The sequence below is a fragment of the Pristiophorus japonicus genome, chromosome 5 (genome assembly GCF_044704955.1).
Source record: "Pristiophorus japonicus isolate sPriJap1 chromosome 5, sPriJap1.hap1, whole genome shotgun sequence".
NCBI classification, from domain to species: Eukaryota; Metazoa; Chordata; class Chondrichthyes; family Pristiophoridae; genus Pristiophorus; species Pristiophorus japonicus.
Genome location: NC_091981.1, coordinates 205724959 through 205740310, shown reverse-complemented (window position 1 = coordinate 205740310; position 15352 = coordinate 205724959). Strand labels below are relative to the sequence as shown.

At 46.1% G+C, this 15352-nt stretch overlaps 1 protein-coding gene across 1 annotated transcript; it reads left to right on the top strand.

The window, feature by feature from the left end:
- The first annotated feature begins 1927 nt into the window (after window positions 1–1927).
- Window positions 1928–15344, top strand: LOC139264135 (mucin-2-like). Its single transcript, XM_070880220.1, has 4 exons — window positions 1928–1966; window positions 5726–5881; window positions 14252–14511; window positions 15198–15344. The coding sequence occupies exons 1-4, from the start codon at window positions 1942–1944 to the stop codon at window positions 15342–15344; spliced, it is 588 nt and encodes a 195-aa protein (XP_070736321.1). The 5' UTR covers window positions 1928–1941.
- Window positions 15345–15352: the final 8 nt, after the last annotated feature.

Sequence of the window (15352 nt, the reverse complement as noted above, 5' to 3'; positions counted from 1 at the left end):
AAGGGAATAAAGGGTTATGGGGAGCGGGCGGGGAAGTGGAGCTGAGTCCATCATCAGATGAGCCATGGTCTTATTAAATGGCGGCGCAGGCTTGAGGGGCCAAATGGCCTATGCCTGCTCCTATTTCTTATGTTCTTATGTTCTTATGAATGGGACTAAAAGTAGCAAGGTCACCAGAACCAGATGGCATGAATCCAGAATATTGAATGATGTTGGGCAGGTGATAGAGGAGGCACTAACCATAATTTTCCAAAATGTTTTGAAACAGGACTAGAGGATGGCAGGTATTACATCCCATTCCAGAAAGGGGAAAAGGATGTCCCAGGAAATTGAAAGCCAGTTTGTCTTACCTTGATTGCGAGTAAACATCTGGGGTGCTTAATACAGGATAAAAATAATGAACATTTAGTTATGATGAGGTAGTTAATTAACAGTTATTTAACATGGATTTTTAAAGGGCATTTCACATTTGATGACTTTGCTGAAGAAGTTGATGCATTTAATGTTGTGTGTGAATAAAAAAATTCTCAAGGTATTTAATAGGTTTCCACATGTTACAAAATTTGAGGTATCTGAAACTAAAAGGAATATGGGGTCCAATTTTGGCCATGACTTGCTCCAATTTATTTGGAGTAAGTTGGTTTTTCTCGCGTCAGTTGAAAAATGCCATTTTCCCCAATAAATTTGCTCCAGAGTAAGTCAGTTTGGTACAATTTTTTTTAGTTGGGTTTTTTTTTCAAAAGGGGGCGTTCCCAGCCACGTACGCCAGTTTTGACCATTTATGCCACTTTGGCTAGCTAAAACTAACTCCAAATCGACTGAGGTCAGCGTATGTGGCCAGCTCTGAAAAACATTGTGGGCAGTTAAGAATTCGGCGCAGGTTAGTACATTTAAAGCACCAAGACTTACAAAGCACTAAACAAAGCACAAAAATAAGCATTCAATAATAAATAAAAAATACAAGGAAGCTGAGAGGACCTGCACCAAGACTTACAAAGCAATAAACAAAGCACAAAAAGTAATAAGCAATCAATCAATAACAAATAAAAAATAGAAGTTCCTCCTTTATGCCAGAAACAAGTTTTTTTTTAAAGTCCCCCCCCCCCACCATCAAATCTCTCCTCCTCCCCACCCCGCCCCCCCCCAATCAAAACTCTCCTCACTAAACAAAGCACAACCATCAATAAATAAAAAATAAAACTCCAGTCCTACCTCGGCCCGGGACGTCAGCGGGTCGGCCGGTGTGGGAGGCCACTCGGCCGGGGATAGGGGCTGCGAACATCGGGTCCTGCTCACATCCCGCATGCTGGGAGGGTGAGTTGCATGCGTGCTGACTCCACTGCGCATGAGCGCAGCTGCCAGCAGTGTTTTCTGTGCTGGGCTGTTGCTCTGCCCCCCACTGCACTATGTACGCCACACTAGGCCATGGGAGACTCTGCAGAGCAGGCAGGATGGGGCCACTTTTTTCGGTGCCGTTTCCAGCGCGCAAAGTTGACGCATTTAGGGTTAAGTGCGCCGAAAAAAAGGGTTGGGGAAAATTGGGCCCATAGTCACATGAATAGTGAGAAAATAGCAACAGATAGTCACAAGTGCAATGACAATGAAGTTTATTGATAATACCAAATTAGAAGTTTGTCAAACTATGATTAAGAATGGAGGAGTGAAGATAGATGGCAGATACAGTTCACTGCAGAGTACACTTTGGAAAATACAACATGATAAGATTCTTAAGAGTAGAATAAGAGAGTGAATCTAGGTACAATTATTGAGAAGACTGCATGTCTTACACGGTCCACTTCAAGGAACAGACAGTGTAATCACTGCTGCTAATTTTGACATTTTTCTCCAAATATGACTGATGTTGTAAATCAAAAGGACATTTGACAACTTGATGTTTGAAGCCTATCTGCATCTTTAGAAAGTACAACCTCTACAATATCTATGACAACAACTGCCACCACAACAGGTGAATAACATATGTCTGTGTGCTATAATAATTTGGGGCTATGATTTGAAATAAATGTCAGTGTTATTGGTAGTTGTTTAAGTTAACGTGTATATAATGAATTTCCCGATACAGACATGCAATGAGCTCGGGAGGTTGTGAGGAGAGGGGGAGTAAAATATGCCTATTGTGTCCAAATCATTTCCCAGGTGGTGTGAAAAAACCCATTCACGGCCTTTACAACTGACCAAACCCTAATTACACCTTAAAATAAATGAGGGGTGATTTCCCTGCACTGAGCATTCATATAATGCCTGATAAATGTATGCTATACACATGAAAATTGAGCACAGATCCTTTTCTACCTGAACTTTCTGCTTGGCTTTTCAGGACGAATGCATGCTCCACCTATTTGTATCTGAAGGTTGCAAACAGGATCCTGCAATTGCCGTTGGTCTCTGATCTGCATATTTAAGCAGCCTCATGCCTGAAACAGGCGGTTGTGCTGCTCGCCCATTTACTTGTCCCACTTCAAGATTGTATTCTCTGAGCATCAATGGGGCAGCCGAGGTGCCCTCTCCCCTCCCCCGATCTTCAACAGTGGCCACAAATCTTTTGTTTTGTGTTGGTTTGGTAGTTGTCCCTTTAAACATAGTCACAGTGCATGTGGACTTTATCAGCCAGCTAAAGCCAGAGTGATATGTAGGGCATGTTCCAATACAATGTTTCAAATACAAATTTAAGAGCTATATAAATTATGCTGTGTGATTGATTGCATTTATATTTGACTGACAGTTCTTTTTTGAAGAGGTCAGATATAAAATTCCACATAGTTGTGATAACTTTTTTCCAGAATATAAATTGAGTTTGGAAAGTTCTATGAGAGGATACAGTTTGAATCTTAGAAAAATAACCAGTAGGTGTGATATTGCTGGAAGAAAGCAGAAATACTATGGCTGGAATTTTACCGGCGCTGAGAGGCGTATTCAGAGGTAGGTCACCTGTTAAAATAGAAATGATTGACAGTGGGTCAGGAGTCTGCTGTCAATCCATCTGCACACTAGTCTCCTAGGGATCAGGCCTGTCAGCGGGTAACAGAACCGACACCACACGGCGAGGGAGGCAATTTAGTTTTATAAGAGGTTGTTAAAAGCCAATTATTTTGCGCTCTACTTTCCATTTTTCCAGCTTTTGACAGGGTTCACAGCACTTGGGGATCACGTCAGGTAAGTAGGTCAGGTATTCCATCAGTATCCATTCTTGGAGGTGTTTGGAGTAAACTCTCTATCCACTGTCACCTCCTTCGAACAACCTCTCTCATCAGTGACAGATCGCTTCTGACATCTCAACCTCACCTGCCATCTATTCCATCATCTTGAAAAAATAGATTGGTCCTTAGAATCCCACCACGATCAGCCCCAACACCAACATCACCTGACACACCAGCATCACCAGGTAAACCAGCATCAGCAGGCACACCAGCAGCACCAGGCAACCAGCAGCACTAACAACATCACCAATCTTCTCCGTTATCACACAGGGCATCAGCCCCTGACCACATTGCCACCTGGGAGGCCAGGGATGGCATCACCATGGCCAGATTTACTTCACTTTATGCTGTACACCCAGCTGCCACATGATGTCCCACACAGACACCATAAAGCATCCCTGCAATGCCCAAGCCATTCCTTTCACATTCATCGCCATTGTGGCGGGTACCGTTATGTCTCACCATTCACTGCAACTCATTAAGTCACTTCCAAAGGTGCACAAAAATCTGTCTAAAAAGGCAAAGTGTTGAAAATAAAGATTTCAATGTTTGACAACACATTAACAGAAATTTTACATGAACTTTGGCAATAACACCCAAGTACCTACCCTTGTCTGTTGTTAGTTGGTACGATTGGACGAGGAATAGGGTGCGTGTGAGGGGTGGCTAGTGAGATGGGGTAGTGATAATGTAGATAGAGAGAGGGGGATGGGTGGAGGTGCAAGATAAGTTGGTGTTAGTAAGGATGTGCAGGGGTAGGGTGGGGAAGACAGGGTGATGGAGATGTGATGAGTGGCACTTGTGCCCTCCTGTGAAATGTGCAATCAGGCTACATTGGTCTCCTGGGGAGGCCTCTTCCGCCCATTGCAAGGGAACTGGACCTCCCTCTGTGCTGTGACTCCCTCCACAAGCATATGGAGGGAGTCATGGAAGAGCCTGGGGTGTAATCGTGCATCTTTGTGCTGTGCTTGTTAGTATTTGCAGCAACTCAATGCTGTAGAATATTAACAGCGCAACTGTCAAAATCAATGTGGCTGTAGTCCTTTTTGCAGCCTGGTTGCACATTGCACAAGCAGGGATGTCATCAGGAGGACCTGGCTTCAGTGGTGCAAAACATTCAGTGATCTCAGTAGATCATGAAACGGTACTGCAAAGCAACACTCAATCTCACCCTGCTGTGCCACTCATCACACCCCATCACTCTGCCTTCCCTACCCTACTCCTGCACATCCATACTCACTTCAACTTACCTTGCACCACCACCCATCCCCCTCTCTCTATCTACATTATCACTTCCCCATCTCACTAGCCATCCCTCATACTCACCCTTATCCTAGTCCAATCATACCAATTGACAACACATAAGGGGAGGCAATGGGGTGTTTTAACCAATGTTCATGTAATGTTTCTGTTAATGAGTTGGGCATGCGCGATACTTTATGGTGCTGGTGTGGGATGGTACCAACCTGGTGCATCATGTGACAGTCAGGGTATATGGCATCAAGTGAAGTAAAGCTGGCCATGGAGAGGCTATCCCTGGCCTCCCGGGTAGCAATGCAGTCAGGTGCTGAAGCCCTGTGTCCTGTGCAGCGGAGAAGGTTGGTGGTATTGTTGGTGCTGTTGGTGTTCCTGATGATGCTGGTGTTAGGGCTGATCATGGTGGAATTCTGAGGACCAAGCTAAGATTTTTTCCAGGGCACTGATGCTGATGGAATAGATGGCAGGTGAAGTTGAGATGACAGAAGCGATCTGTCAATGGTGAGAGAGGTTGTTCCAAGGAGGTGACAGTGGATAGAGAGTTTACTCCAAACACCTCCAACCTGCATAAAAGTCAAATGTGTCTTCCAAATCCTGAAGATTCCAGCTTCTGAGATTGGAAAGTGAACAGCTGTGAAATGGTAGCTTTTATACCACATTTGAAGCTGTCAACTATTCAGAAGAATGGATACTGATGGACCACCCGACCTACTTACCTGACGTGATCCCCGAGTGCTGTGAACCTCATCAAAAAGCTGAAAAAATGGTAAATGCAGCGCAAAAATTGCCTTTTAATAATCTTTTAATAATCTAAATTGACTCCTCCACCACTTGGTGTTGGGTCTGTTCAGCACTTGGACAGACCCAACCCTTGGGAGACTAGCATGGTGGTGGCTCCCGACCAGCTGTCAATCATTTAATTTTTAACAGCTGACCCACCTTAAATCCCGGCCACTCAGCACCGGTAAAATTCTGGCCCAAAACTCTGCTAATTGGATGAGCTTGATATCTATTACTTAAAATGAGGTATGATATGATGCATTGTGATTTTCAATAACAGCAGCTAAAAGCTCTATGTTCATCCTGCATGGATTACAGAAAGCTGACTTAGATCTTAAGGCAAGCATCGATACTCATGATGGTAATGGTGGTGGTATTGTTATTTTTGTAATTTAGTTGCGATATATGATTGATAAACAAATTCAAAAAGTTTGCAGCTGATTTACTGATCTAAAGTTAATTTTCTCCTTTAGAAAGTACAAGTGTGACAAGTCCAACAACAACCTCATCTCCAACCATGACATCTCCAACCACGACAACTCCAACCATGACAGTTCCATCCACAACATCTACAACATCTCCAACCACGACCTCTTCAACCATGACCTCGACATCTCCAACCACGACATGTAAGTGCAGGGCAGAACGAGTGCACGGGGGAAGATTGCGTAGGGCGGGGGTCCTGGGGTGACAGCAGCACAGATTATAATAGCTCAATTCTGTGCCAGCGAAAGTGTTTTTGCAGCAGATGTGAAAGATCTGTCAATGTGAAACTTGACAGATTGTATGTTCCGGGTTTTTGCACATGCGCAGCGCATGCAGAAACCTGGGACTTGCGGGACCAGTCTGAGCACTTGGCCCCACAAAATCTGGGCAATTATAAGATGATTGTACTTAAAGGGACCCAAACTGATCACTGACAATAGCCAGCCTATTATGTTTGGATGGAAAGTTAACAGAAAAAGTTTTATAATGAGCAAAGGAAATGCAAGATTTTTTACTCACGAACGTGTAAGTCATCATCATAGGCAGTCCCTCAGAATCGAGGAAGACTAGCTTCCACTCTTAAAATGAATCCTTAGGTGGCTGAACAGACCAATACGAGAACCACAGTCCCTGTCACAGGTGGGACAGATAGTCATTCAGGGAAAGGATGGGTGGGACTGGTTTGCCGCACGCTCTTTCCGCTGCCTACGCTTGATTTCTGCATGCACTCGGCGATGAGACTCGAGGTGCTTAACGCCCTCCCGGATGCACTTCCTCCACTTAGGGTGATCTTTGGCCAGGGACTCCCAGGTGTTAGTAGGAATGTTGCACTTTATTAGGGAAGTTTTGAAGGTGTCCTTGTAACGTTTCCTCTGCCCACCTTTGGCTCGTTTGCCGTGAAGGAATTCCGAGTAGAGCGCTTGCTTTGGGAGTCTCGTGTATGGCATGCGGACAATGTGGCCTGCCCAGAGGAGCTGATCAAGTGTGGTCAGTGCTTCTATGCTGGGGATGTTGGCCTGGTCGAGGACGCTAATGTTGGTGAGTCTGTCCTCCGAGGGGATTTGTAGGACCTTGCGGAGACATTGTTGGCGGTATTTCTCCAATGACTTGAGGTATCTACTGTACATGGTCCATGTCTCTGAGCCATACAGGAGGGCGGGTATTACTACAGCCCTGTAGACCATGAGCTTGGTGGCAGTTTTGAGGGACTGATCTTCAAATACTCTTTTCCTGAGGCAGCTTAAGGCTGCACTGGTGCAATGGAGGTGGTGTTGAATCTTGTTGTCAATGTCTGCTCTAGTTGATAAGAGGCTCCCGAGGTATGGGAAATGGCCCACGTTGTCCAGGGCCGCGCTGTGGATCTTGATGACTGGGGGGCAGTGCTTTGCGGTGAGGACAAGCAGATGGGCGACCTTTGTCTTACGGATGTTTAGCGTAAGGCCCATGCTTTTGTACGCCTCCGTAAATACATTGAGTATGTCCTGGAATTCAGCCACTGTATGTGCGCAGGCGCAGGCGTCATCCGCGTACTGTAGCTCGACGACAGAAGTTACGGTGGTCTTGGACCTGGCCTGGAAATGGCGAAGGTTGAACAGGTTCCCACTGGTTCTGTAGTTTACTTCCACTCCAGCGGGGAGCTTGTTGACTGTGAACTGGAGCATGGCAGCGAGGAATATTGAGAAGAAGGTTGGGGCAATGACGCAGCCCTGTTTGACCCCTGTCCAAACGTGGATTGGGTCTGTAATGAATCTGCTGGTAAGGATCACGGCCTGCATGTCGTCGTGGAGTAGGCGAAGGATGTTGACGAGCTTTTGGGGTCCGAAACGGAGGAGGACGCTCCATAGACCCCTGCGGTTGACAGTGTCAAAGGCCTTTGTAAGGTCAAAGAAGGCCATGTATAAGGGCTGGCGCTGCTCCCTGCATTTTCCTTGCAGCTGTCCCCCCACTCCAACTCCGGGAGGAGCTCCTCGGCCACAGGTAGAAGACGGTTGAGGAGGACTCTAGCGACGACTTTCCCAGTGGCTGATAACAGGGAGATTCCTCGGTAGTTGCCGCAGTCGGACTTGTCCCCTTTTTTAAAGATGGTCACGATCACTCCAGATGAGAGAGATGAGGTCATGTATTCATGCCAACATTGCCTCTGTGCCATATATCAGTGCCTCAGCAGGGACTCCATCCGCTTCCGTAGCCTTGTTGTTCTTAAGCTGTCTTATGGCTTTTTCTACTTCGTGCAGTGTTGGGGTTTTACTGAGGTGGTGGCGGGTAGTATGCCGTGGGATGGAGTCGAGAACACTCGAGTCAAAGCCAGAGTCTCGATTGAGGAGATCTTTGAAGTGCTCCTTCCAGCGGGCCCTCACTGCCTCGGTGTCCTTGATGAGTGTTTCCCCATTCTTGGCCAGCAGTGGGTTGGGGCCTTGGGTGCTTGGACCATAGGTGGCCTTGACTGCGATGAAGAATCCTCGCACTCATGAACATGTAAGTGCGGGGCAAGGGGATGGACGGGGAGAAGTTTGCGGTCGGCGGAGGTCATCGGTCGATAGCGGCTCACATTACTTTCTGTGGTGCCTGGAACAGCAATACCGCTCCTACTGGTCCTGCAAAAATTATGCAAGACTTGCCTTGACTGGGTTTCTTCTGCTTCATCGCCCATGGAAATGATCGGAGCATGACTGGCGAACAATCTGACCATTTCCGACACAAATTGGCAATCAGGATCCTATTTTCATGGTCCTATTTCCCCATTAAAATGAGCCAGAAGCAGAAACGGGCAAGCCCTTCATGCACTCAGTGGGAGGCACCTTTGAAAATGATGCCAGCTGCTTGGATGGCCTTAACTGGGCAGTAAGGTTAGCGGCCCAATTGTGAGGTTATGATCGCCCCATTAAGGCCAGGTGATACAAGTAAAAATCAACCTCCTAATGAGAACATTATTCAAGAAATAATGCAAAACAGTTTGTAAAAGACCATGGGCCCAAGTTTCCACATGATTTGCGCCTGATTTTTAGGAGCAACTGGTGGAGAACGGACTATCTTAGAAATCGCAATTCTCCACTTTTTTTTCTGCAGTTCTAGTCAGGTAGAACAGTTCTACTTTGGAACAGAATTTTTTCTTCAAAAGGGGGCGTGTCCGGCCACTGACGCCTGATTTCAAAGTTTCCACAGTGAAAACGTACTCCAAACTAACTTAGAATGGAGCAAGTGAAGATTTTTGTAGAACTGAAAAAACCTGTTGTACACATTAAAAAATCAGGCGCAGGTTACAAATTAGGCGTAGGGAACGAGGGGGAGGGGGGGGGAAGGGAAGTCATTAAATTCTACAATAAATCCTTAGTTATACTTACACAAATATTATACAAATAAATCCAACCTGAATAAACATTTATAAGCAAAGAAAAGATTAAATAAACCATGTTCCTACCTGTGTGAAAGTTCTTCAGGCAGGCCTTTAGGAAGCGGTTTGCCGTCGGGACCGAAGGCTGAACGGGCCGGGCCCGAGATTTCGGGCAGGGCCCGTCCCCAGCACCAGAGGTAGGTGGCGTTGGGTCGGGTCGGGGAGAGAGGTTCGGTTCGGGTCGGCGGGGGAGGGAGAGAGGGAGGGAGGGAGAGAGGGAGGGGGAGGGAGGGAGAGAGGGAGGGGGAGAGAGGGAGAGAGGGAGGGGGAGGGAGGGAGAGAGGGAGAGAGGGAGGGAGGGAGAGAGGGAGGGAGGGACATCAGGTCGGGGAGGGAGGTCAGGTCGGGGAGGGGGAGGTCAGGTCGGATCCAGTCCAGGGGCGAGAGTCGAGTCGGGTGGGAGCGGGAGCGGCAGCAGCAGACGCAGACTGGTCGAGTTGGGTCCGGTTCGGGTGGGGGGGGGCGGAAGCAGGAGCGGCGGGGAAGCAGGAGCAGCAGCGACAGGCGGGTCAAGTCGGGTCCGGTCCGGTCGGGGGGGGGGGGGGGGAACGGAAGCAGGAGCGGCGGGGAAGCAGGAGCAGCAGCGACAGGCGGGTCAAGTCGGGTCCGGTCTGGTCGGGGGGTGGGGAAAGCAGGAGCGGGAGTCGGCAGGCAGCAGGAGCTGGCCGTGGGAGGAGCCTTATTCACGCAGCCCCAGTGAGGCCATTCGGCCAGGGCTAGGGGCTGCGTGCTTCGGGCCCCTCCCACACAGTTTCGAGCGCCTGGAGCTACTGCACTTGCGTGCCCACTGTAGCGCGCATGTGCAGAGGTCCCGGCACTGTTTTCGGTGCAGGGTCCTAGCTCCGCCCCCTACAGCTCCTGTTGCGCCGCGCCGAGGGCCAGAGAACCTGCAGGGAGTGGGAGAATACGGAGGGTTTTTTTAGGCGCACTTTGTGGCACGAAATACGGGCGCCCAGCTCGAAGGGGCGCCCGTTTTTTATCGTGTGGAAACTTGGGCCCCATATGTTTTCTTGCTTGTGAAAGCAAAGGAAGATTTGGCAATTGTAATTTTTAAAACAGTATTGCATAAGAAACCATCATGAAATGGTGCACAGGGGCCACACTGGCAAACTGCAGGGCAGCCACACAATACTTCATATGAGGATTTCCAGTTCCTACTCAGCAAACTCAATGGCACTGAATTTGGCATTAGCGGCGTACCAGAAGAATACGCCTTCGAACCGAAAAATAAATCCGAATGAACCAGGTGTCTCCACAGCTTCGGATTCTTCGGGTCCTGGGTCTGCAGGCGTATGTCTGCATGGTTCCCAGGGGCACACGCGATTCGCAAACATCCCTGTGATCACGTGGGCCAAGTCAACCAATCAAAAAGGGGGATTTCCATGATGCTTATGGGGATTCCATTTATGTACGGAATTCCCATAAATGTATTAGAAATCCACAAATAAATAAGAATTCACGCCACTTAAATAAAAATAAATGTTCCCATGTAAAAATAAATTAAAAGATCATTTATTAAGGCATTTAAATAAAAATTTTAAATTTTTGAAAAATAAATGTAATAATTTTAAAATGGTCCAAAATTGAACTAAACCAACTTTAAACGCATTTGTCTGTTTTGATCATCGAAAAATGTTATTGTAACATTTATTTTAACCCTTGTGTGGTAAAAGAAGGCCTTACGCTGCTTTTACCAGGCACGTGGGTTTAGTGGGCGTTCGCTGGTCAGTAGATGGGCAAATAGCCGAACTCTGTGCCAGTGAAAGTGTTTTTGCAGCGGTTGCGAAAGATCTGTCCTTGCAAAATGTGACAGATTGCAACTTCAAATCAAAAGGCTGTGAATTCAAGCACAAAATACCAGTGCTGCAATAGGTTCAAATATTTACCTTGATGTTGAAACAATAGTGGCAGCAACTGATGAGGCCAAATAATTAACCTCAGTAATTGGCTTTAAAAGGTAATAGCCATTCTTATTTTTGGAATCATGTTGTTATATATGACAGTCAAAATCAAAAAGGTTAGTGATGTGATGATGATTAGATTAATTTGTTTTTCGAAAGTACTACAATCCACCAGTTTCTGTACATAGAAACATAGAAACATAGAAAATAGGTGCAGGAGTAGGCCATTCAGCCCTTCTAGCCTGCACCGCCATTCAATGAGTTCATGGCTGAACATGCACTTCAGTACCCCATTCCTGCTTTCTCGCCATACCCCTTGATCCCCCGAGTAGTAAGGACTTCATCTAACTCCCTTTTGAATATATTTAGTGAATTGGCCTCAACTACTTTCTGTGGTAGAGAATTCCACAGGTTCACCACTCTCTGGGTGAAGAAGTTCCTCCTCATCTCGGTCCTAAATGGCTTACCCCTTATCCTTAGACTGTGACCCCTGGTTCTGGACTTCCCCAACATTGGGAACATTCTTCCTGCATCTAACCTGTCTAAACCCGTCAGAATTTTAAACGTTTCTATGAGGTCCCCTCTCATTCTTCTGAACTCCAGTGAATACAAGCCCAGTTGATCCAGTCTTTCTTGATAGGTCAGTCCCACCATCCCGGGAATCAGTCTGGTGAATCTTCGCTGCACTCCCTCAATAGCAAGAATGTCCTTCCTCAAGTTAGGAGACCAAAACTGTACACAATACTCCAGGTGTGGCCTCACCAAGGCCCTGTACAACTGTAGCAACACCTCCCTGCCCCTGTATTCAAATCCCCTCGCTATGAAGGCCAACATGCCATTTGCTTTCTTAACCGCCTGCTGTACCTGCATGCCAACCTTCAATGACTGATGTACCATGACACCCAGGTCTCGTTGCACCTCCCCTTTTCCTAATCTGTCACCATTCAGATAATAGTCTGTCTCTCTGTTTTTACCACCATAGTGGATAACCTCACATTTATCCACATTATACTTCATCTGCCATGCATTTGCCCACTCACCTAACCTATCCAAGTCACTCTGCAGCCTCATAGCATCCTCCTCGCAGCTCACACTGCCACCCAACTTAGTGTCATCCGCAAATTTGGAGATACTACATTTAATCCCCTCGTCTAAATCATTAATATACAATGTAAACAGCTGGGGCCCCTGCACAGAACCTTGCGGTACCCCACTAGTTACCGCCTGCCATTCTGAAAAGTCCCCATTCACTCCTACTCTTTGCTTCCTGTCTGACAACCAGTTCTCAATCCATGTCAGCACACTACCCCCAATCCCATGTGCTTTAACTTTGCACATTAATCTCTTGTGTGGGACCTTGTCGAAAGCCTTCTGAAAGTCCAAATATATCACATCAACTGGTTCTCCCTTGTCCACTTTACTGGAAACATCCTCAAAAAATTCCAGAAGGTTTGTCAAGCATGATTTCCCTTTCACAAATCCATGCTGACTTGGACCTATCATGTCACCATTTTCCAAATGCACTGCTATGACATCCTTAATAATTGATTCCATCATTTTACCCACTACTGAGGTCAGGCTGACCGGTCTATAATTCCCTGTTTTCTCTCTCCCTCCTTTTTTAAAAAGTGGGGTTACATTGGCTACCCTCCACTCGATAGGAACTGATCCAGAGTCAATGGAATGTTGGAAAATGACTGTCAATGCATCCACTATTTCCAAGGCCACCTCCTTAAGTACTCTGGGATGCAGTCCATCAGGCCCTGGGGATTTATCGGCCTTCAATCCCATCAATTTCCCCAACACAATTTCCCGACTAATAAAGATTTCTCTCGGTTCCTCCTCCTTACTAGACCCTCTGACCCCTTTTATATCCGGAAGGTTGTTGGTGTCCTCCTTAGTGAATACTGAACCAAAGTACTTGTTCAATTGGTCTGCCATTTCTTTGTTCCCAGTTATGACTTCCCCTGATTCTGACTGCAGGGGACCTACGTTTGTTTGTCTTTACTAACCTTTTTCTCTTTACATACCTATAGAAACTTTTGCAATCCGCCTTAATGTTCCCTGCAAGCTTCTTCTCGTACTCCATTTTCCCTGCCCTAATCAAACCCTTTGTCCTCCTCTGCTGAGTTCTAAATTTCTCCCAGTCCCTGGGTTCACTGCTATTTCTGGCCAATTTGTATGCCACTTTCTTGGCTTTAATACTATCCCTGATTTCCCTTGATAGCCACGGTTGAGCCACCTTCCCTTTTTTATTTTTACGCCAGACAGGAATGTACAATTGTTGTAGTTCATCCATGCGGTCTCTAAATGTCTGCCATTGCCCATCCACAGTCAACCCCTTAAGTATCATTCGCCAATCTATCCTAGCCAATTCACGCCTCATAGCTTCAAAGTTACCCTTCTTTAAGTTCTGGACCATGGTCTCTTAATTAACTGTTTCATTCTCCATCCTAATGCAGAATTCCACCATATTATGGTCACTCTTCCCCAATTTTGAGCCAAATGTTGCTCGATCAGATAAAGTGATGATGTTAACTTTCACAATTTGTACCTCCACTAATAAGAAAACTATTTGGGATATTCTGTTCTTTCGAGTAGAAATGTATTAGTACTTTATTGATCAGTTAATATACAACAGTCTACATTTTATATCTGAAACATGAACTTACTATTACCTCAGAAATGCAGTCAATTTTAGTAATATCTTCATAACAAAGTCTGACCTTTGCTCAGTGGTTGCACTCTTGCCTCTGAATCAGAAAGCTGTGGGTTCAGGCACTGTTCCTGAAACTTGAGCACATAACTTGAGCTGGTACTTCTGTGCAGTACTGAGGGAGTGCTTCACTGCCGGAGGTGCTGTTTTTCAGATGTGATGTTAAATCGAGGCCCAGTGTGACCTCTCAGGTGGATGTAAAAGATCTTAAGATACTATTCAAAGAAGAGCAAGGGAGCTTTTGCAGCATGCTGACCAATATTTATCCCTCAACCAACACCTAAAACAGTTATTTTATTGCTGTGTGTGAGATCTTGCTGTGTGTAAATGGGCTGGCACCTTTCCTGCATTACAACACCGACTACATTTCAAAAAGTACTTCATTGGTTGTAAAGTGCTTTGGGGCATCTTGAGGACATTAAAGGCACTACATCAATGCATTTCAGTCTTTCTTTCCTTATTAAGTATTTGCATAAGTTGATAAGTTCTTCTCTTTATTTTACAGTGGAGCCTTGTCATGGTTATTGGTCAAGCTGGAGCAATACATTTACACCAAATATGACGAACAGAGGAGATCAAGAATCGCCGGAGAAACTATGTGATCCCAATAATTCATTTAATAGCATTCAGTGTGAAGCCCTTAAATACCCCAATAAGCCAATCTCAGAAACACCTGACTCTGTGACATGTGATTTACGTGAAGGACTCAAATGCACCCCGCCATCTTCTAATACTGCCCTCATGTGTCTTGACTACAGAATTAGAGTATGTTGTGCAATAACCAGCACAACTGCCTCTACAACTACCATCACAAGCACTACTGTCTCCACTACCACCCCCACAACAACCTCCCCCACAACCACCTCCTACAACCACAAGACATAAGTGTTGGGCAGGCGGGGGCGGACGGTCGGGGAAGATTGCGGAAGGCGGAGGTCATGGGGCGACAGTGGCACAGATTAATTTTTGTCACGCCCGGAACAACAATCCTGCTCCTACTGGCCCTGCAAACATAATGCAAGACTTACCTTGACTGGGTTTCTTCTGCTTCATTGCCCATGGAAATAATCATAGCGTGGCTGGTGATCGCTTCAACCATTTCCGACTGCAATTGGCAGTCAGAGTCCTATTTCCCTATTAAAATGGGCCTACTTACCTGAAACAGGCAAACTCTTTGGGCACTCAGTGGTAGGCCCCTTTCAAAATGGCGCCAGCTGCTTTGATGGCCTTAACAGGGCAGGAAGGTTACCGGCCCAATTGTGAGGTTGTGATCGATCCATTTTAGGCCAGACGATACCAACCCCCTTATGGGAACATTATTCTAGAAATAAAGCAAAACAGATTTCAAAAGACTCTAAAATATTTTCTTGCTTGTGACAGCAAAGGAAGATTTGGCAATTGTAATATATAAAATAGTAATGCAGATGAAAGCATCAAAAAATGTTGCACAGGGGCCACACTCGGAAGGTGCAAGGCAGCCACAAAATACTATATGTGAAGATTTCCAATTCTTACCCAGCAAACTCAATAGCCCTGAATTTGGTGTTAGCGGCGTACCAGAAGAATATGCCTTTGAACCAAAAAATAAATCCGAATGAACCAGGTG

What these genes read in the sequence shown, in the direction of transcription:
- LOC139264135 (XM_070880220.1), top strand. Translation starts at nt 1,942, where the DNA reads ATGACAACAACTGCCACCACAACAG. An exon ending in AACAACTGCCACCACAACAG is followed by an intron (nt 1,967 to 5,725) that starts GTGAATAACATA and finishes TTTCTCCTTTAG; the next exon opens with AAAGTACAAGTGTGACAAGT. An exon ending in GTCTTGACTACAGAATTAGA is followed by an intron (nt 14,512 to 15,197) that starts GTATGTTGTGCA and finishes AATGTTGCACAG; the next exon opens with GGGCCACACTCGGAAGGTGC.